This window comes from Dermochelys coriacea, chromosome 18, assembly GCF_009764565.3.
Source record: "Dermochelys coriacea isolate rDerCor1 chromosome 18, rDerCor1.pri.v4, whole genome shotgun sequence".
NCBI classification, from domain to species: Eukaryota; Metazoa; Chordata; order Testudines; family Dermochelyidae; genus Dermochelys; species Dermochelys coriacea.
Genome location: NC_050085.1, coordinates 9,063,420 through 9,086,444, shown reverse-complemented (window position 1 = coordinate 9,086,444; position 23,025 = coordinate 9,063,420). Strand labels below are relative to the sequence as shown.

At 46.5% G+C, this 23,025-nt stretch overlaps 1 protein-coding gene across 1 annotated transcript; it reads left to right on the top strand.

Moving 5' to 3' along the window:
• The first annotated feature begins 4,262 nt into the window (after window positions 1–4,262).
• LOC119845042 (trypsin-3-like) lies at window positions 4,263–17,774 on the top strand. Its single transcript, XM_038376771.2, has 5 exons — window positions 4,263–4,581; window positions 9,682–9,841; window positions 11,312–11,453; window positions 15,814–16,026; window positions 17,549–17,774. Exons 1-5 carry the CDS (start codon window positions 4,527–4,529, stop codon window positions 17,699–17,701), a joined length of 723 nt encoding a protein of 240 aa, XP_038232699.1. The 5' UTR covers window positions 4,263–4,526; the 3' UTR covers window positions 17,702–17,774.
• The last annotated feature ends 5,251 nt before the right edge of the window (window positions 17,775–23,025 follow it).

Below are 23,025 nucleotides of genomic sequence, written 5' to 3'. Positions count from 1 at the left end.
TCTGATCATTTTGCTTCTTGGTTTTGATGTCTGTTGCCTTGAAGCCACTAAGGTAGAAAGCTGATGTTTTCTCACAGGCTTGCCTCCTAAGTCCCTTCCCTTTTTCAAAGGGATCACAAACCCCACTGGATAGTGGCTCAGCTGTCTTGGTAATGCTTGTGGGTTTTTGCCTTCCATTTTATCCTAGGTACCTCTGCCCCTCTCCCCTTTTTCAAGTTAAGTGGCTGCCATTGAAAAGGCTGAGTCTATTATTCTATCTTTTCATTAATGGTTTGGATAATGGAGTGGAGAGCATGCTTAAAAAATCTGCAGATGACACCAAGCTGGGAGGGGTTTGCAATCCCTTTGGAGGACAGGATTAGAATTCAAATGACCTTGAAAAATCAGAGAATTGGTCTGAAATCAACAACATGAAATTAAATGAACATAAGTACTTCACTTAGGAAGGAAAAATCAAATGCACAACTACAAAATGGGGAAGAACTGGCTAAGTGACAGTAGTGCTGAAAAGGATCTGGGGTTACAGTGGATGAAAAATTGAATGAGTGTCAAGAGTGTGATGCAGTTGAGAAAAAGGCTAATGCCATTGTGGGATGTATTCACAGGAATGTCATACGAAAGACACTGGAGGCAATTGTCCCGCTATACTCAGCGCTGGAAAGGCCAGAGCTAGAACACTCTGTCCAGTTTGTGAGCACCACACTTTAGAAAAGATGTGGACAAACTGGAAAGAGTCCAAAGGGGAGCAATAAAAATGATAGAAGGTTTAGAAAACCTGACTGATGAGGAAAGGTTAAAAACTGGGCATGTTTAGTCTTGAGAAAAGAAGATTGAGACGGAGACTTGATAACAGTCTTCAAATTCGTGAAGGGCTGTTACAAAAAGGACGATGATCAATTGTTCTCCATATCCACTGAAGGAAAGACAAGAAGTAATGGGCTTTGTTTGCAGCAAGTGAGATTTAGGTTAGATATTAGGAAAATCTTTCTAACTATAAGGATAATTAAGCTATGGAATAAGCTTCCAACGGAGGTTTGGAATCCCCATCCCTGGAGGTTAAGAACAGGTTGGACAAACACCTGTCAGGGATGGTCTAAGGTTTACTTGGTCTTGCCTCAATGCAGGGGGCTGGACTTGATGACTCCTTGAGGTCTCTTCCAGCCCTATATTTTTATGATTCTGATTCTTCAAGGGCCTGGGGTAGCCTGAGTTCAGCAAGCACCCCCTTAGCTCCAACTCAAAGGAAGAATCCTATGATGGAGCTCAACCAGAGCCTAGACTACTACACCCTCCCCTAAATTCAGCAGCCTGACTCTGGCAATAACTATCCCCTGATACCGATCTATATTCCACTGCCACACACATAGTATAAGACTGAGTGGACCATGGTGAGCATTTCTCTGGGTCCTAGTAGTTGTGCATATTGTCCAAATCCTCTGCTTCAGCATAGCTGCTTTGTGTCACAGAGCTGGAGCCCTCTGATCATTAAGTCAATTTAACCAGCCTCAGGAGAGACATCTTCCCTGCTGCTGGTGTGGCTGGAGGAAAGTGCATGATGCCAGAATCTCTCTACTTCCTGTTGGTCCGGGGCTCTCTTTTCAGTTCTCTGTGTCCACTGCAACCTGACATAAATTAGAGTAACCCTCGGGCTGCCCTGACATGGTACTGAAAGACCAGCCCTGCACAGAGCATCACAGAGATCAAAAGCGTGTAATAAGACACCTTCACTCACTCACCCCTGACTTGTGCTCTATGCATTGGGCCATGCTCCAGGATCCATGGCTATGAACATGTATTTATGTGTAGTTGCACATGTGTGTGCATAGATTCATTCTGTCTAGTGATCCCTAACATCCACAAAGGAAAAAAGAGAAACTGTCTACTCAAAAATTCATCAGACCACTTTCATACATTGCAAAATTGGAGCAACTCTGCAGACATTTCCTCAGCTCAAAGGAAGGCCCCCGAGGAGTATCTCTCGCTGACCTAAATACAGACAGCTCAGCCCCGTGCTTTCCGGAGCACAAATTTGCTTAAAGGGGAAGTGACTGTCTCACTGCCATCATGTAGGATAATACACGGGCCAGAGGGAAGGGTGGCCCTGTGGGAGGTACAGAACCTGCTGCTGATTGGCACAGGCTTATAAAAGACCTGTAGGCGATTTCAGAAGTGGAGTTGCGCTGAGATGGGAGAAGACAGGTGTTAGTTTCTGGAAGTCCCTGGTGGATGCCAGTGGAAACAGATAGTTGTCCTTTTGTGTGTGATGTAGCCTGATTCTATAAGTATATTTGTTGCCAATGAATAGTAATTTAATAGGGTTCTAGGACCAGAATCAGATACAACAGAATTAAATCTAACCAGTTCAATATCTTGTTGGAACCCAGGGTGCATGGCAAAGCGTGTTACACTGAGGGCTAAGCAAAGCCTTAGGCACTTTTAGTAACACGACCCGTAAAGACAAGAAAACTCCAAACCACATAAACAAATAGCAGCAATATCTTTGGTATCATTCCTTACATGTGCTCATATACTCACAACCTTCCTTGGGGATCTGGTGGTGAGAGACAAAGGATCAGCCCCATCCCTGGCACGCCAAATGAGTCCAGCGGTCCAGACCCAAATGTCCGAAGGTTGGTGGTAGATGATGACGATGAAGAACTGAAGGGTCGATGAGGATAGCTCACCACCTGCTTACATGGTGGCCTGGCCTGTTACAGAGCCTGAGGACTATCGTGAATACTCATTCAGATGCCCCACCTCCCATGTCTGTATCTAACTTCCTCACCCTCATAATATTGGGATGCCTTTATCCTACAGGTTAACATATTAATGCTTTTTAGCTCATTACCGTATACGTTAACTGTTGCTAAAGCAAGTTTGTGGTTAAACATTTGCCAACAATTTTATCCAACACTATCCAAGCCTAGTATCAGTTCAAAAGTCCTGTGGTTGGCTAGTCTTGTTATGTACCAACTGCTGTCTTAAGCAAGTGATTAGCCCAAATCTAGGATAACTTTGGGGCTGTTTTATCTAACAAAGGGCCACAGGCCTATGCATCACTGCTTAAGCCAATGTCCTACAGGATGCAGGCCCTTAGGTTCCTTGTGTTACTGCTAAGTAAAATAAAAGGCTGAGCTATCTGTATCGGTTTCAGTGAATTTGAGTAATGTCTTAGTGTATATCATCTTAACTCCTGCATTTTTTTGCTTGGTGCTAATAAGTCACCATCCACCTGCAGAATGGAATCAGCTCTTTTTATTTCCCCCAGATCTGGAGCGTCATCATCATTACCACATGCAAGTGTCAGTGAAAAACCCCCGCAAAACATTCTCACTGAATATTTCTCCCAGCCTTAGCCAGCACACATCCTGGATACACTCCGATGCTATGGGGGTGAGGGCCATACAAACACCGTCCTAGATACTGCAGCTGAAGCCAGGTTCAATATGTCATTTTCTCCTGCATACGTTTTACACCTACAATCACAGCTATTTGCACGGCTCTAGGTTTGATTGATTTATTCAACATAGTGAGCTGCATTCTGCCTCATGCAAGTCCTTTTCCTTCTGTAGGGTTTCATGGATGAAACTGAAGGCAGAAGTTTGCTCACAGTTGGTGGTTTAATGGACTAATGCCTAGCAGCTGTAATAATGCTCTTGCCTGTGGAGGTAAATCCACACCAACATGGAGGACCCCAAAATTCATAGTGAAACCCCCACATTACACCTCGTAAAACCAGGGGAACGGGTTGCTCCATACTGGGCCCATGATCCGCCTGAGAGGTTCATTGCCCCCAGTGAGCCCCTTGTCCCTCTGGTGGCCTGATTCCCCATAGCCTACACCATATACAGTCATTTGTACCAGTGCAAAGCAGGGGTCAAACATCATCAGGTGTGCACTCTCTTCCACTGGTGTAAATGATGATACCACAAGCTGCAGGGCAATGGTGAATCCAGGCCTGAATTTGCCATGAATTTCCCAAACAAGGCACGTTTGACCCTGTTTCAAGCTTTATCAAAAGCATTTTGCCCAGCACTGATGAGCAGCTTGTCCGCATCGCTTCTGGGCTGCTACTGCTCCAGCTCTGACAGCTCAGATGAGTGGATCTCTGCTTTAATTTGCAGTGCCACCTGAAGGAAAGCAGGAGATGGAGACCCTTCAAGAAATGCCTTCCCAGTCTGCCAAGGGATGATTTGTTGGAATCAGTGTCACTTCACTGCCAGGAAACCCAAGAAGCTCCATTCAGCGTTTGTGAGCAGAAAAGGCTATGGCCCTTTCAGCTGGATGCCGAGGGGAGGAAGATGAGAACACAAGGTTAACTCTAGTCAATCAGACACCAGTGTCCTGAAATGCCTCCATGAATAATTGATTGTTCTCTCAGGGATTCTCGTTGTCATGGAAACTGAAAGAGGAACCAGGATATCTAGGTATGAAGTGAAGTTTCTTTGGGTCTCTCTCTCTCTTCAGCAGCTAAGAGCTGAAGCTACCTTTGGCAGGTGCTTGTAAGATCTTACATTGACTCTGAGATGAATTATCTGGCACTGAGCCTTCTGCTGTTCCTGCAGTTATTTTCTTTGATCGGTGAGTATGTCATATACATATCTAGCTTTAGATGGCCTTTCATGTCTGGAAATCCTACTGTCTTTAGATTGCTGAATGCGCATCTGTAACATAGAGAAGTGTGTTTGATTTGTGTAAATACTCTTCCTGTCGAATTACACCTGAGTCCCTATAACCGTTTACATCTCTTCATATCCAGAAATGCACCCTGGTTTTTTCCCCTCTCTAAGATGTCCCATATTTTGTTCCCAGGTTTCATTTTTATCTGATTCACATTCAACATTCTTCACAGGTTTTTTGCTTGTTTGTTTTGTTTTTTTACAGAACTAATAACGTTATTTGTTTAAATCATCAGATTGATAGAAAACCTGGAAACTTCTTGTGTGTGTTATCATCTGTCTATCTATATAGATACACCAAGGATCAATTAGATCAGTGTATCTTCAGTGGACCAACATTTCAGGTGAAACTGGCCCACTGTCAACATTCCATAATATTTGCATCAAGGCAAGTTCATTAAGTCTCCAGAGAAACAAGACATTGTACTGTGAGATTCCAGCATGGATCATTTTCAGATATTGAGAGAAGAATGAGGTCTAGTAGTTAGAGCAGTGGACTGGATGTCAGGATTCCTAGGTTATATTCCTAGCTCTGCCATAGAAATACCATTTGTCCTCACACCGTTCACTCAACCTCTCAGCCTACCCAGCTGTGAAAGAGGGATAATATTTTTAAGGGCATTGTGAGGCTTAATTGATTATTGTGATATGTTTGAAGATTCTCTGAAAGGAGCTGTACAAAGTAAAAAGGAGGAAACATGCCCAAAGTGTTTATCATTCAGTATCTGTTTAGTAAAACGATTAGCAAGGCAAGTTTGCTTCCTAAATTATGCCACAATTGAGCAAAATTGTTCTAGACAAAGAGGCCACCTACAGGGAAACTTATTGGAAGAACGGTGTAATTCGACAGGAAGAGTATTCATACAAATCAAACACACTTCATTGTTCTCTGGAAATAACGCCACAAAAGCAGGTACCTGCCTATCAGTTGTCCTGGAAATGGACTGCACCACTGGAAGAAACTCAGGGCAATGCCTAAGCTCAGGGGATGCTTGGGAGGAATTTTGGGATGTTAGGAAAGGGCCAAAACGTGAAGCTTTTCCTGAGTCCTTACCCAGGACAAACGCTTATGGTCTTCAGAAGGAAGTTTCCAGAGTAAGGACTAAGAACCTGATCTCGGCATGAGTTGATGGCTTCTGAGAGCCTTCAGCTCCCATTGACTTTATTGGGAGTTGTGGGCATTCAGCACTTTCCAGAAACACTTGGCACTTTGCAGTAAGGAGCCCTAAGTGTAAACCAAATAGAGACCTCAGAATCTTGCCTCAGAGCACCCAAAATAATGAGTTCTTCTCACAGACCCCTAACTGCATATTTGCCTGGGCACTTACACAGGTGACCAACTCGCATCCTAAATCAAAGGAGGCTTCAAATAATTATTACATTATTGTTATGTAGCCAAGTCTTTGTGTTCTTTGACAAGGGGCAAGTAAAAGTGAGTCAGGATGCTGTTACCTCTTTGAAAAGGTTAGGTAAATTAGCCATTAAACAGCAGATTCTTCACACCACCTTCTGGGCCAGTGCTTCCCAGTGTCCCAGGTTAGATCAGAGCTTCAGCAACTTCTTCAGCCTCTGCCCCAGTCACCAGGGCCCCGGATCTACACTCACCCAACAAAGTGCACCAGCTTCTTTGGGGGGCGGTCATTTCTCAGTAGGTCATTCGGGTAGACACTGCACTGAGCGGACCAAGCACCGTGATTTGTTCCTCCATCACTTTCATGTGGCAGGCACTACACTGACCTACCAGAGCACATTGGCTTTGATGGGGTCATCTTTTAGCATCCAGTCTGTGTTGGTACCATTGCCTCAACAGAGGTCTCTATTGTCATTGCTCATGATTGTCCATCCTGTTCAAAAGAGACACAACTGCAGTGATGCAACCGAGCTGACTGGCCTTGTCAGTGTCTCCGTCACTTAGATTCATCTGTAGGTCACTGATGTTCCAGCGGAGCATGACAATTACTGGGCAATCACTAACCCAGTGAAGCTAGTGTGCCGATAACACTGACAACACAGTACCTTATTTACTGATGTATGAAGCCAGTGCACTTTATGTTGGGATGGTGCCAAATTATTATGAATTGTTGTGATTGGTATGAATAATATGGTAAGCATGAATTTGGTGTGGCTTGGGATGTCTGAATTGGCTAGAGGATTCTGGGAGCAGGATTCTGTTAGCATCAGACAGTTGGTATGGAAATTTACCGAGTGTGCTGAAATTGCACTTGAATGGATAATTGAGGCTCCATCTGTGCATATGTCTCAACATGAGACTTTGGGCATGTCTACACTTCATCAGGGATCGATGTTTTGAGATCGATCCACCGGTGGTCGATTTAGTGGGTCTAGTAAAGACCGACCAAATCAATTGCAGATCGCTCTCCAGTCGATCCCTGTACTCTACCCCAAACGAGAAGAGTAAGGTAAGTCGACAGGAGATTTTCTCCCATCAACCGCCCATGGCGTAGACCCTGCGGTAACTCAACCTAGGTACGTCAACTCCAGCTACGTTATTCACGTAGCTGGAGTTGCATAGCATAAATCGACTTATTGCGGTAGCGTAGACATAGCCTTTGAAACACGTCAGCTGATTGACCAGCTCACAAAGTAAAGAAAACACAAAAACATGCCATCGGTGAGCTTGGTACAGGTTGACGCAGATCGAAATAACCCCTTTTGGAGGACACAGCACTAGGAGCTCAAGTGAATGACTGATGAGAGGGTAAACGTTGACTGAGCTTTGGTCTGTGCCAGTTTTGTAGTCCCCTTCTAAAATACTAATTAGAGAAAACCAGTAATAAAACACCCATGTAGCATATTTTTGGGACATGTGACTCCTTTGAGAACAAAAGGTATAAATGCTAAGCAAAGTAAATTAGTTAGACAGTTCCCGAATCAACATCTGAAGAGGTCTGTGACGCTGTAAGACAGAAGGCCTTTGGGTAACCAAGACCTTGCTTCAAGGGATATTTGACAGACCAAGTACTTGAGAGGGGAGAAGAAGAGAAGAGAAGTCTCCATCTAGGACTGGTAGCTATACCTGCTTTGTTTGCCAATCAGGATACTGTGTAAGGCCAACATAATTACTGAGGGTTTATACTTGGGGAATTGAGGCTTGTTAGGAAGATGTGTATTATATAACCTTTACTGCTTGTGTGATTCTTTCTCCAATAAATGATTGTGCGTTAACCATACTGTTCCCGAATTTTCACTGGTACTGGTAACAATCTGCCCAGCTGTGGGCCATTAAAGATCTGTTTCAATAGTTTACCAGTGCTCTGCATACACAGCAGGTCAAAGCCCTTACATTGTTACCTGCTCTTAAAAGAAAACAGCCTAATGGCTGATCATTAGAGAAACAGAGCAGACGTGTTACAAGAAACCTTGCTCTGTGTCATGAAACTCAGCATCTAACAAGATGCAAATGAATCATCTAGCTTGGAGGTGACTAGATTAGTGCTCCGGTGTTCTCCTTTTGGCACCAATCCATTTGTTTGGTCGAGATCAGACCTGAGTTTGACAGACTTATCCCAGAGCCCGTTTGTTCACGTGAGACGACCAGTTCACAGCCTCTGTCTGAGAGCGAAGCCCAGGACTGGAAGAGCAGGGGTAGCGCCAGGTCACAATGGATGTGCATTAGGAGAGCCATGCTGGAGACTGGGATAACAAGTCAGATCAGAGCTGGGGCGCCAGGTGGGTGTAAAGGAGCAGGCTCACCTCTGTGGCCCCTCCTGCTGGTCATTGGGGAATGAGCTCTTTCCAGCGCGGCGCACCCTCTGCAGGCCAGTGATCTGCACAGCTCTGGCCCCCGTGTCCCTTACAGACCCCAGTGCCCCTTTCTCTGGGTTCTGCCCCCTGGCAGCACCCCCACACTCTGCCTCTGGGTCTCCCCTTCCTGGGGGACCCCAAACCCACTATCCCCACCTTGCCTCAGTCTGGGCTACTGCCAGTCATCACCAAGCCCCCGCTCCCTGGGGCAGACTGCCGTGTAAAGGCCACTCATCATAGGCAAGGGGGTTCGGACCTGTTGCCTTCCTCTGCTTCCCGGTACCTCTATGGGCCTTGGACCGGGCCTTACAGCCTGGGGAGTTGCCATCCTGGAGCGCCCCCGCTCAGCCTGCTCCTTCCCCAGCCCCCTGTCAGGCAGGCAGCCAGGCCCTGCTCTCTCCCAGCCTGGAGAAGACTCCTGGGGCCCGTGGCTCACAGCCTTTTATACAGGCCACCTGATTGGGGTGGTGGCCCAGCTGCGGCTGCTTCCCCAATCAGCCATCCCCAGCCACTGCCCTCTCCCGGGCTGCTTTTAACCCCTGCTATGTTAGGAGCAGGGTAGCCACGCTGCGTCAGTGGGCACTAGGCGTCAGGCAGGTTAATACAATTAGCCCCTCACTCTGCTGAGCATTAAACTGGATTCAGATTGATTAAAATTCCAATTAAAAACCAACGAGATTGTATATTTATCATTGCTCTGTTGCCTGTGGAGAAATCAAGGCCTGTAGCTGCGTGAATAATAGATGGACTCTCGTCTTGCTAATGTCAGCGATAATAGAGCGGTAGATCAATCAGAATCCCTCCTGAGGGGTCTATCCATCCCCTTGGTGCCGATGTCTAACTCCTACTGATGCTAATGGAAGCTACATGAGCCTACAGGGAGGGAGTTGGCACCTTGTCTGTGATTTAAAGTGCCTCTTTGGTGTGTAGCGTCTTCTGTAGTCCCATTTATCTCCCCCTAGATGATCCTTGCAGGGCCTGAGCTGTCACAGCAACTCATGGGGTCATGATTAAAATTCAAAGGTCTGGAAGATTATTTGGTTTCAGAGCTCCTATTCCCTCAAAATAAGGCCTGGCCAGCAACCTACATCAAATGACACTTGGATCTGTCCAGCGGCATGCAGTGATACTGGGATCTGGGGTGAGAGGTTTCAGAGTGGTAGCCACAGTTCATGCATGACACAGCAGCTGGGTTTGCCAGTTGTCTCCTCCTGACAGTTTTGCCTTTGCTCTGCAGATGGCCAGAACAGCCTCCAGCGCATCATCGGGGGTTACATAGTGGCACCACATTCCTCCAAGTACCTGGTGTCCCTGAAGAGGAAGACAGGCTTCCATTTCTGTGGTGGGTCGCTGGTCAGCAGAAGCTGGGTCCTGACGGCTGCTCACTGCAAAACTGAGTAAGGAACGCCAGGAGAATCAGGGGCCACTTAACATCAGCCTTCAGAGCACACAGCCAGACATCTGGGAATCAAACAAGAGACCAGCCTCCCCTCACAGCAGAGTATAGAGGTTTGCTAGAGCATAGGGTGCTGGACTCTCATCAAACATCACAGCTCCATGGACTCCTGTACATAGTTACGCACACGCTCCCAGCTCAGTTTTCAAACTTGGGTGCCTAAGTTCCCATTTCGGTGTCTATATAGGGATTTTGGTGCCTAAGTTTAAGTGCTCAGGTTGAAAGCTGGGCCCTGGATCTGGTACGTATCTCCACACAGACCCCCACCGGCTCACATGCCTATAGCTCCTACACCCAGAGACTGGTGAGCTGTAAGGAGGGATGACTTTTCAAAGGTGGGAAGGTTTGGTTCATATAAGGACCCAACAGTCTGGCTTCTTCTCTTAACTCTCCGAGCCTCTCGGGTCTGACCAATGAGGGCAAGAAACTTTTCCTGGCTGTCTCACTAGGGCCCCAATTCAGCAAGGTGTTTTGAACACGTGCTTATGTTCTGTTAAGGTCAATTCCCAGCTCAGGTCCAGGCCTCCCATGTGACCTTGAGCCAGTGCCAATCTACCTTGTGTCTCGGGGCCCCATTAAATCTTAAATGCGTGCTTAAAGTTAAACATGTGCTTTGCTAAATAGCTGAATTGGGGCCCTAGAATTGCCAGGATTTCCTGGTTGTGTTTAAGAAGTAAGGTCAGAAAGAACAGCCTTCTTTGGAGCGGGGAACTTGGCATTACTTCCTGGGGGGCTGGGGGGGGTCATCACAGGAGCAGCAGCAAGGATGTGAAAAGAGCAGCCGCAAAAGGCAGCGCTCCAGAATTTTTCCTATCTCATTGCTGGTGCAGCCAAAGTTTGGGGCACAATTTCTGTCAGTTTTTCTTTTAGCCCAACCAGTTTGCCCATTCCTAGTAAGTGACATTTCATAATATTGATGCTTTGGACAAGCTCATTATCCTCTCTCTGGAGAAACATTGGACTGTGGAACTCTAATACAGATGTTGGGAAGGAGGATTCTCTAGTGAGCAGAGCAGAGGCCTGGATTCCCAGCTCTCCCTCTGAATCATTGTCATTACATCTCAGTTCGTTTCTTGGTTTACTCATCTGCAAAATGGAAATGATGCTATTTCTTACCCACCTCACCACAGAGCCGCCCGCCCCCACAGTCACGTGTACCTCCAAGCCGTCGTACAGCCAGATCTACGCACTAGGCAAACACACACACGTCCCTCCATCACTTCAGTGTTGACTCCACGTGAATTCAAACAAAGGTGCACAAGATGTCACATGGCTAGTTCTGCGAGTGCTACAAGCCTTGTGAAATGTTTTGAGTCCTCTGAGGGATTGTATTTTAAGTCAGACCTGGGCAGGGATATTTTTCCCCAGCACTGATGCACCGGTGACCAGGCTCTCTGCTGTCTCCCAACAGAATTAACCAGATGATGATTGTAGCTGGAGAATATTCTCTCTCCACTTTCGAAGGCACAGAGCAAATCTTCCGGCCCTCTCGGATGGTGGTTCATCCGGACTACAGCTCCACTTCCAAAAATGCGGACATCATGCTGATTAAGGTAACAAGCTTTCGCCAGGCTATGAAAGGGAGGATGGCTGTTGGAGAGGGAGGGGGTCACTACAGATTGTTTTGGCTGTTCACAGCAGAGTACATGTGCTCCGATGAGCATGCATTCAGACATGAAACATTTGGTAGGGGAAATATAGGCAGGGCTGGTGGCAATGTGCAGGAGGTCAAGGTGAAGAGGAACAAACCACCAATGAGCCCTAATAAAAACAAATACCTAGCTCGTACATGCACCTTGTATCTGTAGATCTCAAAGCACTTTACACAAGGAGAGAGGAATCATCACGGCCTTTTTACAGATGGGGAAACTGAGGCACAGAGCGATGTGACTCACCCAAAGTCACTCAGCAGGCCAGCAGCAGAGCCAGGATGAGAACCCAAATTGGAGTACAAGGCCCATTGCCCCATCTGCACTGCTTCTGATATAAACATATGCTCTGATCGCCGGAGGTGCTGAGCACCTTCATCACCCTTCTCTCAAACCTGGAAAGAAATAAAGCAAACCTACCGATCCCTGCCAAGTGTCCCCCACAAAAAGCACATTGTTGACAACGTTACTAGCCATTGGAAATAAGAGACTGGAGTGGAATGACCTTCCCAGCCCTACCTATCCCATTGCTACTGCAGATGCTGTCCAGCTCCAAGGTAGCGATCCCAGAGGCCTAGACTGCACTGTCCCTCCTCCCCATGAACACTCCCTTACTCCTCCTTGACACAAGTAGGGCTACTACTCCCTGTGAGGGATGGGGCCCTGAATTCCAAAAGACACGCAGTGTATGATCAGTAAGGCCAGTAATTAGTAATCAGGACACACGTGCCTGCTCTTCCCAGCTCCCCCAACTGTGTGGCTCTAGCACCAGCTACCTGCAAACCAGCTGGAGAGGGGACATTTTGTCAGAGGAGGGGTGTGCATTCTTCTATGTGATTGTTGCTTTCTGATGCTTTTCTACCCAGGAAGTCAATATGCCCCAGGGGAGCATGCACAGGACTGGGACTCAGGAGAACTAGGCTCTGTTCCTGGCTCTGCTGCATGCCCTTGGGCAAGTCACTTCCCTGCTCCGTGCCTCAGTTTCCCCATCTGTAAAGTGCTACTTACCTCCTATATAAGTGCTAGGTATTATGATTAGTTACGGATCATTGTACATTTCAGATCTCACAGGCTCTCTTTCACTCTGTAGGCCTATTTACCTTAGTGAAGAGTACCAAGCTCTGTGGTATCTAGGCACTGATTAGTACCTAGGCTGGAGATACACTTCCTGAGTTCCGGGCTCTCTGTCATTGTCAGTAGTTTCCTATGACTTCTTGGTAAGGAATTGAGCAGGCTGAGTGGACAAGCGTCCCTAAAGGATATGGAGTGGCTTATACGCAGTATCAGGGCCAACCTGCCCTCCCATCCCTGCAAAAAACAATCTAAAAGGATTCTGCAGAGTATCCTCATGGGTGAGAGCCAGTTTAGCCCCAAAGCCTTTCTGTTTGTGCCGCAGGTTTAAACGGCAATGCACATTAGTGCACACTGAATTTGCATGAGCAGGTGCAGAATATAATCATGCCCGCTTCTAGTTCTGTACACCCACACGACGGCTGCCCATAGAGAAGCATCCATGCGAGTGGGTGAATGGGTACACGTCACTATGGCCTATACACATCCTGTGTGAGTTTTTCACTTGTGTTTTGATTTTGGAACCCGGTCTTTATAAGCTCACTAAGCATTCATGGGACAATGAGGTTCAGCGTTTGCTCAGGAGAAGGAGCTGGAGCAGCGTTAATGAATCATTTAAAGGCAGGGACAAAATGACGGAATACACTGCAACAGATGCTGTATTATAAAAACCAAGAGCTGATGAATGTAAGTCAGTCCATGAGGGACATGAGGGAATCCAAGCCCAGCCACTGAAAGAAATCCTACCAAATCCCCATGCAGAGCACACGCTGCAAATTCACTAGATCTAGTCGTCTAGGCAAATGCTAGGTGCTTGCAGAATGGTTTCTCCTGAGATTTTTTCCCAGTCGGCAATCCCTTACTGAAAGAGCATTTGCTGTTCAAAATATTCTGTAAGCCAAAGGAGCCTCTATTACCTGATGTTACAAGGACTCATTCAGATTGCCTGTCCCTTTACTAATCCAGTAGCTGCAAAAGGAAGCCATGAAAAGTCCAAGCCAGGGAAGGAAACCAAAACGGGATCTAAATGAAATTCCCAAGGAGGATTGCCTTTAACAAACTAACGTTTCAGGCTAAGCCGGTATCGTTTTCACTTAAACAGCATTCATATATTCAAATAGGTTTGCAAAGTGCATTGTGTATTAATAAGAATGGACTCGAGTTTAAATAATCATGAAAGTGATACCATCTAAGGCTCCAGCACTGAGTCTGCTAGATTCCCCCCGAGGGAATGTGCAGTGCAGAGCTGGAGGGGGCTTCTATTGATTGAAGCAGCAGCAGCTCAGAGGCTGCAGGAACACAGTGATGCAGTTCAGTTCTCTCCTAAGAGCCCCTGGTAGCCTGGCTCTTATTTCCCTAAAATCAAATATTTCCAAAGCACCAGGATGAACCATTCAGAGAGACTGAAAACCGAGATTGCAGACTCCTGCCGTTAGCAACAGGGAGTGTGTGCAAATGAACATAGACCTTCATTTCTGCTCTCGGTGTGTGGCCCTGCTGCAGAGAATGCGTGTGCAGCACACATTGGTAAAGCATACTCAAAGCTCTAGAAACTATATTATCATCCCAATATAATAGCAAATGATACTGTCGTCTGCTCCTACAGTGCTCAAAGAGACAGCACAGGGGTGGGTAACTTGTTCTAGACTGAAGAAGAATTGACTCTGAAAAGGATTTAGGGGTCACAGTGGACAAGCAACTCAACATGATCTCCCAGTGTGATGCTGTGACAAAAAGGGCCAATGCCATCCTCGGATGCATAACCCTGGGAATACGGAGTAGGAGGAGGGAGGGGGATTTACTTTTACATTAGTGAGAGCAATACTGGAATACAGCACCCAGTTCTGGTGTCCATATTTTAAAAAGGATGTTGAAAAACAGGAGAGGGTGGAGTAAAACAACCACAATAATGATTTGAGGGCTGGAAAAAAAAAACCTTACAGTGACAGACTTAAAGGGATCGGTATATTTAGTGTATCAGAAATCGAGCGATGGCTTGATTACAGTATATAAGTATCTTCATGGGGAGAAAATACCAGTATTAAAATGATCTTTAATTCAGCAGAGAAAGGCATAAAAAGAACCAATGTCCAAAGCTGAAACCAGATAAATTCAAATTGGAACTAAGGCCCACATTTTTAACACTGGGGATGATTAATCATTGGAACAAACAGCCAAGAGAAGTAATGGATTCTCCATTCAGCTTTTGATGTTTTCAGAGCCCAGCTGGCTGCCTTTCTAGAAGATGCTTTAGCCAAACACAAGTTACTGGGCTCAATACAGGGGTAACTGCGTGAAATGTAATGGCCTGTGATATACAAGAGATCATAATAGACGATCTAATCGTTCCTTGTGGCCTTAAACTCTAAAAATCTATGACCTCCACCTTTACCCAAAACTCAAACCAAACCTTTCTGAGGGTTTGAAAATGTTTAGTTCAGTACTCTTCCCTGTGCATCTCTGTTTTGCTAACAGAAAGGGCCTGAACAATCCAACAGATCCTCCCTTAAAGTTGAGGAGTGGAGAATACAACTTTTACAGCTGCTGCACACCACCTTTCTGGGAAGCCTACAGAATTTACTAGAGAGATGAAATCAAGAGGGTCCTGTAGAAATATAATAAATAGGCTTCTATAGAAATTAGTCCTAAAACCATGATAATTTCATAGAGAATGAGATCCTTTCTATACGTATTTTGACCCATCCTATAGAATTCTATAACCAGGACATAATTCTCTTTTAGATTCCATTGGAGGATTCAAAGAATCTTATAGAAAAGTTCTCATTGCCTTTTACATTCTATAGGACTTTCCATAAGGGTGAAGTCTTAGACCAAAACAGTGGGTCCAAACACCCCATGGCTTTGAGGAAAAAATTGGAAACTGAATCCAGATCCAAGTTTTGCAGCCAGGTCCCGTTTCCATGATGGGCCAAACCAAAACCCTGGATCTGGATTGGATTTTGCAGCTGATGCAGCCTGGCTGGTTCAGGGAAGCATCCCAAACGTGAGTGGAACCCAAGCTGTGAGTTGCATGAGGTTCTCCTGTCACCGTACACAAGGCCCTATGCCCATGATCACCTGTTCCCGCCTCTGTTTCTTTCCAGTCAGTAATGACTCTCCCCTTGGTGTCTCCGAACAGCTGAACAGGCCACTGGTGCATAATGCTTTTGTTTCCGTTGTGCCACTTCCCCAGCAAGGAGCGGTTGTGAGGGAGGGCCGCTTCTGCCAAGTCTCTGGCTGGGGTTACACCACTCCCGTGGGCGGGACGACTTCGGACACCCTTCGCAGCCTTCGCCTGCCTATCATCTCTTCTGGGAAGTGTAACAGCACGGCCTCCTATGCGGGACACATCACCAAGAACATGATCTGTGCTGGGTTCAACACAGGGGGCAAAGACGCCTGCCAGGTACAGATGCCCTCCTTAATTCTGCAGAGGAAGCTGCAAGTTCAAACCTCTCCTCCGGGGAGAGCGCAGCCCGCTAGTGAACCAGCTGTGCCCAAGCTGCAGAGAACCATCCTGAACTGCTAGGCATTCAGTGGCAGATGGGTCTTTAGACCCGCTGGGTCCCATTAAAAAGAATCCATCCGTTAAAAAGCATCTCCTGCCTCCGCCACATCTGTTAGGAAACTAGTACTTTTCTAGACAGACTTGGAAGACACAAGCCAACAGTGACGAGTGAGTTTGGGGGCTCTCAAATTTTGGGTGCCCAGTACACTTTTAAAAGAACCTGGTTTCCTGAGGATGCACTTTCTGGGAGAACGATCAGGCTCTTCTCAGGGGACCACATGGGGCACCCAAAACCACGAGTCTCTTTTTAAAAATCTTGACCACCATTACTGCAGCTAGTGGACAACGTTATGAGAGAGGATCTGGAGAAAAATGCTTGCACAGAGACACGGCAGGCAGCTGTCTTCAGCCCTGCCTTGTTCTCAAGTTCCCATAGAGTTAAAGCCTTGATCACACACCTCTTAACTGGAGATGATTCACGCCCAGAATTGAAGCACAGAGGGTGGGTGGAGAAGGCAGATCTATTTTTATAGCAAGAACAAAATGGCAAGCTAGAAATGAGCTAGCTTTTTTTTTTTTTCTCTTCCTGGGTAAGACAATAGCAAGAAAGCACAATGGGGCTGAAGGCATCCCTTCCAAACTGCATTACCTCTTTTTTAATCATTTGTCTGGCAGGACCTAGTCATCATGTCGCCAGTGCGGCATGAGGTCATGTTCTTGTGTTGTGAAACCAGGTCATTGCATGATGATGCTGCATCACACATAGGAAGGCACAATGGTGCAGAATGTCCCTAAGGGCTGGACTAAATCTCTCTGGGATTCCAGCATTGTCTCTCAGAGAGCAGGACAGTGCCAGTTTGGATGGGTCTTTCTAGCGTCCTGTAAGAAAACTGTTCCATCGGTTGGCAGGGGTGCTGCCCTGGGAAAGGGTCAGGTGCAATTTCCATTGAATGGGACTGTCAGGACTGGGTGGGAAATGTGTCAAGTTACATTCATGGGGCCAAATTGTTTGCTGGTGTAAATAGGCAAAACTCTGACATCAATGGCATAAAGCCCATTTACACTAGCAGAGAATGTGGTCTCATAAGTCGCCCCTCTATCTCTGAATTCCCTCCAGACTGCCTAAGTCCTTCTGGGACTCAGGTCCAGAAATATACGGAATGTAATCTAGGAGCCTGATTCCTCATTGCCATGCACCTTTCACCAGTGCAAAGAAGGCTGTTACTATTCTGAGTGAGCAGCATTTTATATCTACTTTGCACTGGTGAAATGCCTACCTAGGGTGTAGGGCTATGGAGAATCTGCCTCAGAGCGTTCTTGGTCCTCCCGTTCCTAGACAGGAAAGGTGTTTAGTACAATGATGGAAGGGTCCCCCGCAAACCATTTTAGAAAACCTTTATTATGGCTGCTTCTTTTCTAGGGGGACTCTGGCGGGCCACTGGTGTGCGAGGGCCGAGTGTTCGGGATTGTGTCCTGGGGGAACAGCTGCGCTAGTCCCAGGTACCCAGGTGTTTACACCGCAGTAGCCAACTTTCAGAAATGGATTTACAAAACCATCTTTAGGCGTGAATAGCGGTGGCTCTGTGTCCTCTCAACGTGCACCTTCCACTGCCCATTCCCGGCTTTGAGCAAATAAACTTGTGATGAAAAAGAAAAGAAGCGCCTTTAAATGTAACCCTCCTGGGACCATCTGAAAGTCACCCTGGGGGAGAAGGGAGATGGTGTTTTTTACAAAGCACTCTCTTGCAAGGAGTATATATGCCTCTCAAATTCTGCGTCAGGTACACTGATTTCTGCCTTTGATGGAAATAGAATAACTCCACAGGTTTAGGATTGTGAAAACATGCGAGGCTGAAAGTTACTTAAAAACCAGAAGGAATCGCAGGCAAAGGATTAATAGAACCAATTTTAACTTCATTAAAAGCCACCAGAGAGGTGGAAAGAAAAAGAAAAGCAATGTGCAGTGAAAACCACTGAATAGATCAAACATCCAGGAGTGGGGGAAGGATCCATCTCTGAGCACAAAATGTTCCTGGTATCAAAATAAGCTCAAAGTCACTTCCCTTTTAAATATTAGCTGAGTGATTTGCTGTCCTCACCAGCTGGCTATGCCCGGAACTTGGCCATGATTAATTACTAGTGTATTTTCTCCCCTGTAGGGCACATTATGAAGACCTGGCTCAGGTACCGAATGACTAAAGTTGCTGCCAGCAGGGTTTTTCCTTTGAACCTTTGTGTCAGAACATCGCCATGGGCCTGATCTAAAGCCCACTGAAGTCAATGGGAGTCTTTCAATGGGCTTTAGATCATTGAAAGACTCCCATTGATTTCAGTGGGCTTTCGAACAGAGCCTAGGAGACTCCAGCTCAGACAGATCTGCAGCCACCATGGACACACACCGACTATCCTTGTTATTTATTCCCTGAGGGAGTCAATCTAGGTAGCTGAAAACACCTCATCAGACTAATCTGATTCAAGATTTTCACCAAGGGCATGAATCTGCAGTGCAGACACCCCACTGAGCCAGACTGTGCCCCCTAGACACACCCACCAAGACACCAAGGGTGTCCTGACAATGAGTCAATGAGGCCTGTGCAGGTGGAAATGGGAACAGAGCCTGGCTCAGAACACACTGGGACAAACGCAGACTTCGGGTAGATCTGCACTACACAAGTAATACAGGCTCTTACCTGGGTGTTGGTCCAAACCCCTCTATTGTCCACACAGAAAATCCTTTTACCTGTTTGGAGGTTCTTTCAGCCCAGGCTAGCTGACCCAGCTGGGGGCGAAGGGGAGGAACCTGTCGGGCTGGAACCTGCCCACTTTGCAGTGAGGATTAAGGTGGCCACTGATGCATCCCCTGAATAGTGGACATTCCAGTACTTTGGGAACAGCACCAGCCTGCCACTGCCTGCGTGACCCCAAGAGCGTGACCTCACACACATGGTGCATGCGAAATCATGCCAGCGGGGCAGAGTGGCATACTCTTCAAAATGGTGCCTTCCATGTGGGATGTCCAGGTTTGTCTAGGTACCGACAAGGAAACTATAGAAAAACAGGACTATCTGGCTTAAAATTGGGTGAATGGCCTGTCTAGTGAGGATGCAGGCTAAACCTGATGGCCCTCCACTGCCTTGCCATAGTTCCCCCCGAAGGGCAGACGAGGTCTCCTGCAATTGATACAATTGACTGGGAAAGAATCCTCGTGCATCTCAACAGAAAGAACCATGGGATATCCCTCAGACACCCACAGGAGTGCAGACACAGTAACACAGAGAAGGTTTTGCAGTGGGGACACTCATGTCTGGGCTAGGCTAACCCATGTACTCAGACCCGGGTGCCAGTCGCCTGGGCTAACTCTGCAGTGAAGACATACCCCCATTGGAAATCAAGGGCAGTTCCGTTCAAGTCAATGGGGATAGGAAATCCAAAGTTTCTCCTCTTAAAAGCTTTAAGGCCAATTGTTTTCCTTTCATGCTGCTCTTTGACTGCATGGAGGTACATCAAGAATGCCACCTGCCTTCCTTCGCTCCACTGCACCCACCAGATACTGGGTTTGGAGAAAGAGCATAAGGAGGAAGCAGTGGAAGTCCTGGTCAATCACATGGAAGTGAATGTGGAGGGCTAATGCTTGGCACTGCATGTGACAATGCACACTGTTTGGTCACTTGCTTCGGCACTGCATGTGTGCCATGGGGAGGAACAGGCAGACCCAGGTGGGGTTCTGTCTAATGGGCTCAGCCTCTGACAAATGAGCTCTTCTTTCCTCCTCAGCCCTTTTAAAGGGAATGGCGAGTCCCTAAGGGAAACGGGTGTGGAGCAGCGGGAGCTCAGGGCTTGAAAAACAAAAAAGGATCAGCCAAACTTCAGGCAGGATAGGTGGGAACATGGGATGTAGAGAGAGGGACCAGTGCATTTCAGGTGCCACCTCCACTGATGGCAGGGAACCTGGAGCTGCTATGGGTAGGGCACATGACCTAGTGGTTAGAGCATTACCTTCAGCAGAGTTGAACCCAGGGACATATTTAGCCTAGAGGGAGAGAACCCTGATCCCCTTTTCTCCACCTGCACCCCAAAGTCTGAGCTGAGTAATGGAACTATTTTTATTTGCCAATAACTTGTCAGAATCAAGATGCTAAAATTCCCCAGATTTACAATGAGGATTTGGATGCACTGCATTCTGATGCATTTCCTCCTCTGTCTAATATGTGTCCTCCTTTAGGCATCAGAGAGAGGGATCTTGTGAAGGGGTGTGAAGTGGGAATGCCTCACAAAGGCAGCAAGGATAACTCCAACCACATCTATCTCAGTCAACCTTCCCCTGCCTGTAACAGACAGGGGCTTAGCCAGCTCTCTGCTGGCAAATTCTGCCTCCTCTTTTCATAAGGGAAATGGATGGGAAACAGCAGAATGGAACAAATTAATGAATGATGTAAGAGCTCCTTAGAGCTTCAGGTCAGGAGATTCAGCTACCAGTGGGAACATATGCAGCAGCCCTGACCTCCTAATTCCTTCAGAACAGATGTACTGAACTCACAAGCTCTTGGATTTCTTTACTCTTATGCTCATTATAATGGAGCAAATCTCCTCAGCCTGCAGATGCTGATGTAGAATATAAGCACTTGTCTCCTTATCTTTGCACACCTGCTGTCTGATTTATCAAGGGTGTTTTTTGGATGGATCTGAAGGTGCAGAATAATCGATAGCCAATTAAGCACCTGTCTCCTTATCTTTGCACACCTGCTGTCCAATTTATCAAGGGTATTTTTTGGATGGATCTGAAGGTGCAGAATAATCGATAGCCAATTAAGCACCTGTCTCCTTAACTTTGCACATCTGGTGTCCAATTTATCAAGGGTGTTTTTAGATGGATCTGAAGGTGCAGAATAATTGATAGACAATTTAGTGCCCATGGGAGAGCTGAAAAAATATGCACTTCACATGTATGCAAAGGGTTCAGAATAGCCAGATGGATTTCTAAGGGCTGTTTGTAAGGTGCATGCCTTCTGTTCCAAGAGGGTCTTTGGAACATGTTACTGCAAGACTTGAAGTGAACTGAATACAGCCTGCCTTGCGGAACTGGTAGCACTACAGCTATATTAATTGTATTATATATATATATCATTTAAGATTATTGTAGCACCTTTCAACTTTAAGAATTCCAAGGCAATTAGCAAATTGAAGCTATACAGAACCCAAAGACCAGTTTCATGCAGCACTGCAAGGCAGCCACCTCTGGTTTAAAACATAACAGCCAGTTAATAACACACAGCATCAAAGTCAACATTTTAATGCAGGAAGCAACGCAAATTGAAGCTATAGGGGAATATAGGGAGGCAGAACACAATGACCCAAGATGGAATTTTGCCAGGACATGGGAGAGAACCTAGATGAATGAGAACTCTATGGAAACACTGAACTGGATGCAGGTTAACAACAAAGATGATTTGTTCCCAGCCTCCTCTGTCTAGCGGTTTTGCGGTGGGACATAGGGGAAGCTGGGCATGGTAGGATTTTGGCCCTTCCTGTCTTCTGTTCCAACGTCTCTGAAGCATGATGTCTCTGGCTGAAGTGTGGGAGAAGAGGGGGGCACAGAATGAACTTGGGAAAGTTCAGCAATTTATCAATTAACAATATCTGTTAGATAAGACTCCTCTCCCCCACAGCATCATCTCCTGGTTGTGAGTGGCTAATGAGGCAAGGGGTTGTACATTAGCCATTTCCCTCTGCCATGGCTCCCCACTCACAGTTTGTTGTCCAGGGTTGGCAGAGTCCAGAACTTGGGCAGGTCCATCTCCAGCCCTTAAGGAGAGCGCAGCCTGGTCTGCTTTGGGGGCTCCACCATCTATCCCAGCTGAAGTGATTATGGCTTTGCTGCTAGGTAGGGAGGCCCTCGTCAGAGTCCCTCAGCTAGGCTGCTGCTCTCGGTGGCTCATCTCAAACCACCAGCATCATCACCTGCCTCAGTGATGCCTCCATGCTGACTATGACCTCAAAGCGACCTCAGCGCAGACCACCAGCTCCAAGCGACCTCAGCTCTCAAAGGAATAACAGAATCATAGAAATGTAGGGCTGGAAGGGCCCTCGAGAGCTCATTTAGTCCAGCCCTGGCCCTGAGGCAGGCCCAAGGAAACCTAGATCATTCCTGACAGGTGTTTGTCTAACGTGTTATTAAAAACCTCCCATGATGGGGATTCTACAACCTCCCTTGGAAACCTATTCCAGAGCTTAACTGCCCTTATAGTGAGAAAATTTTTCTTAATATTTGCCCTAAAACCTCCCTTGCTGCAGATTAAGCCCATTACTTCTTGTCCGACCTTCAGTGGACATAGAGAACAATTGATCCCTGTCTTCTTTATACCAGCCCTTCACGTATTTGAAGACTGTTTTCTGACCCCCCCCAAGTCTTCTTTTCTCAAGACTAACTATCCCCATTTTTTTAACCTTTCTTCATAGGTCAGGCTTCCTAAACCTTCTGTCGTTTTGTGTGCTGTCCTCTGGACCCTCCCTAATTGTCCTTCTCTTTCCCGAGGTGTGGTGGCCAGAACTGGACACATTATTCCAGCTGAGGCTTCACCAGTGCTGAGTAGAAGTAGAAGGGAGTAGTGGAACAACTACCTCCCGTGTCTTATGTACAATGCTCCTATTAATACACCCCAGAATGATATGAGCCTTTTCCACAACTGCATCATGTTGCTGACTCTCATTCAATTTGTGATCCACTATAAACCCCAGATCCTTCTCAGAAGTACTAACACCTAGCCAGTTTTTCCCCATTTTGTAGTTGTGCATTTAATTCTTCCTTGATACTTTGCATTTTTCTTTATTGAATTTCATCTTGTTGATTACAGACCAATTCTCTAATTTTTCAAGATAATTTTGAATTCTAATCCTGTT

Bases quoted from the DNA above. Each gene is read 5' to 3' on its own strand.
- LOC119845042 (XM_038376771.2), top strand. From the start codon at position 4,527: ATGAATTATCTGGCACTGAGCCTTCTGCTGTTCCTGCAGTTATTTTCT. The intron at 4,582-9,681 runs GTGAGTATGTCA...TTTGCTCTGCAG, and splicing joins GCAGTTATTTTCTTTGATCG to ATGGCCAGAACAGCCTCCAG. The intron at 11,454-15,813 runs GTAACAAGCTTT...CCACTTCCCCAG, and splicing joins CGGACATCATGCTGATTAAG to CAAGGAGCGGTTGTGAGGGA.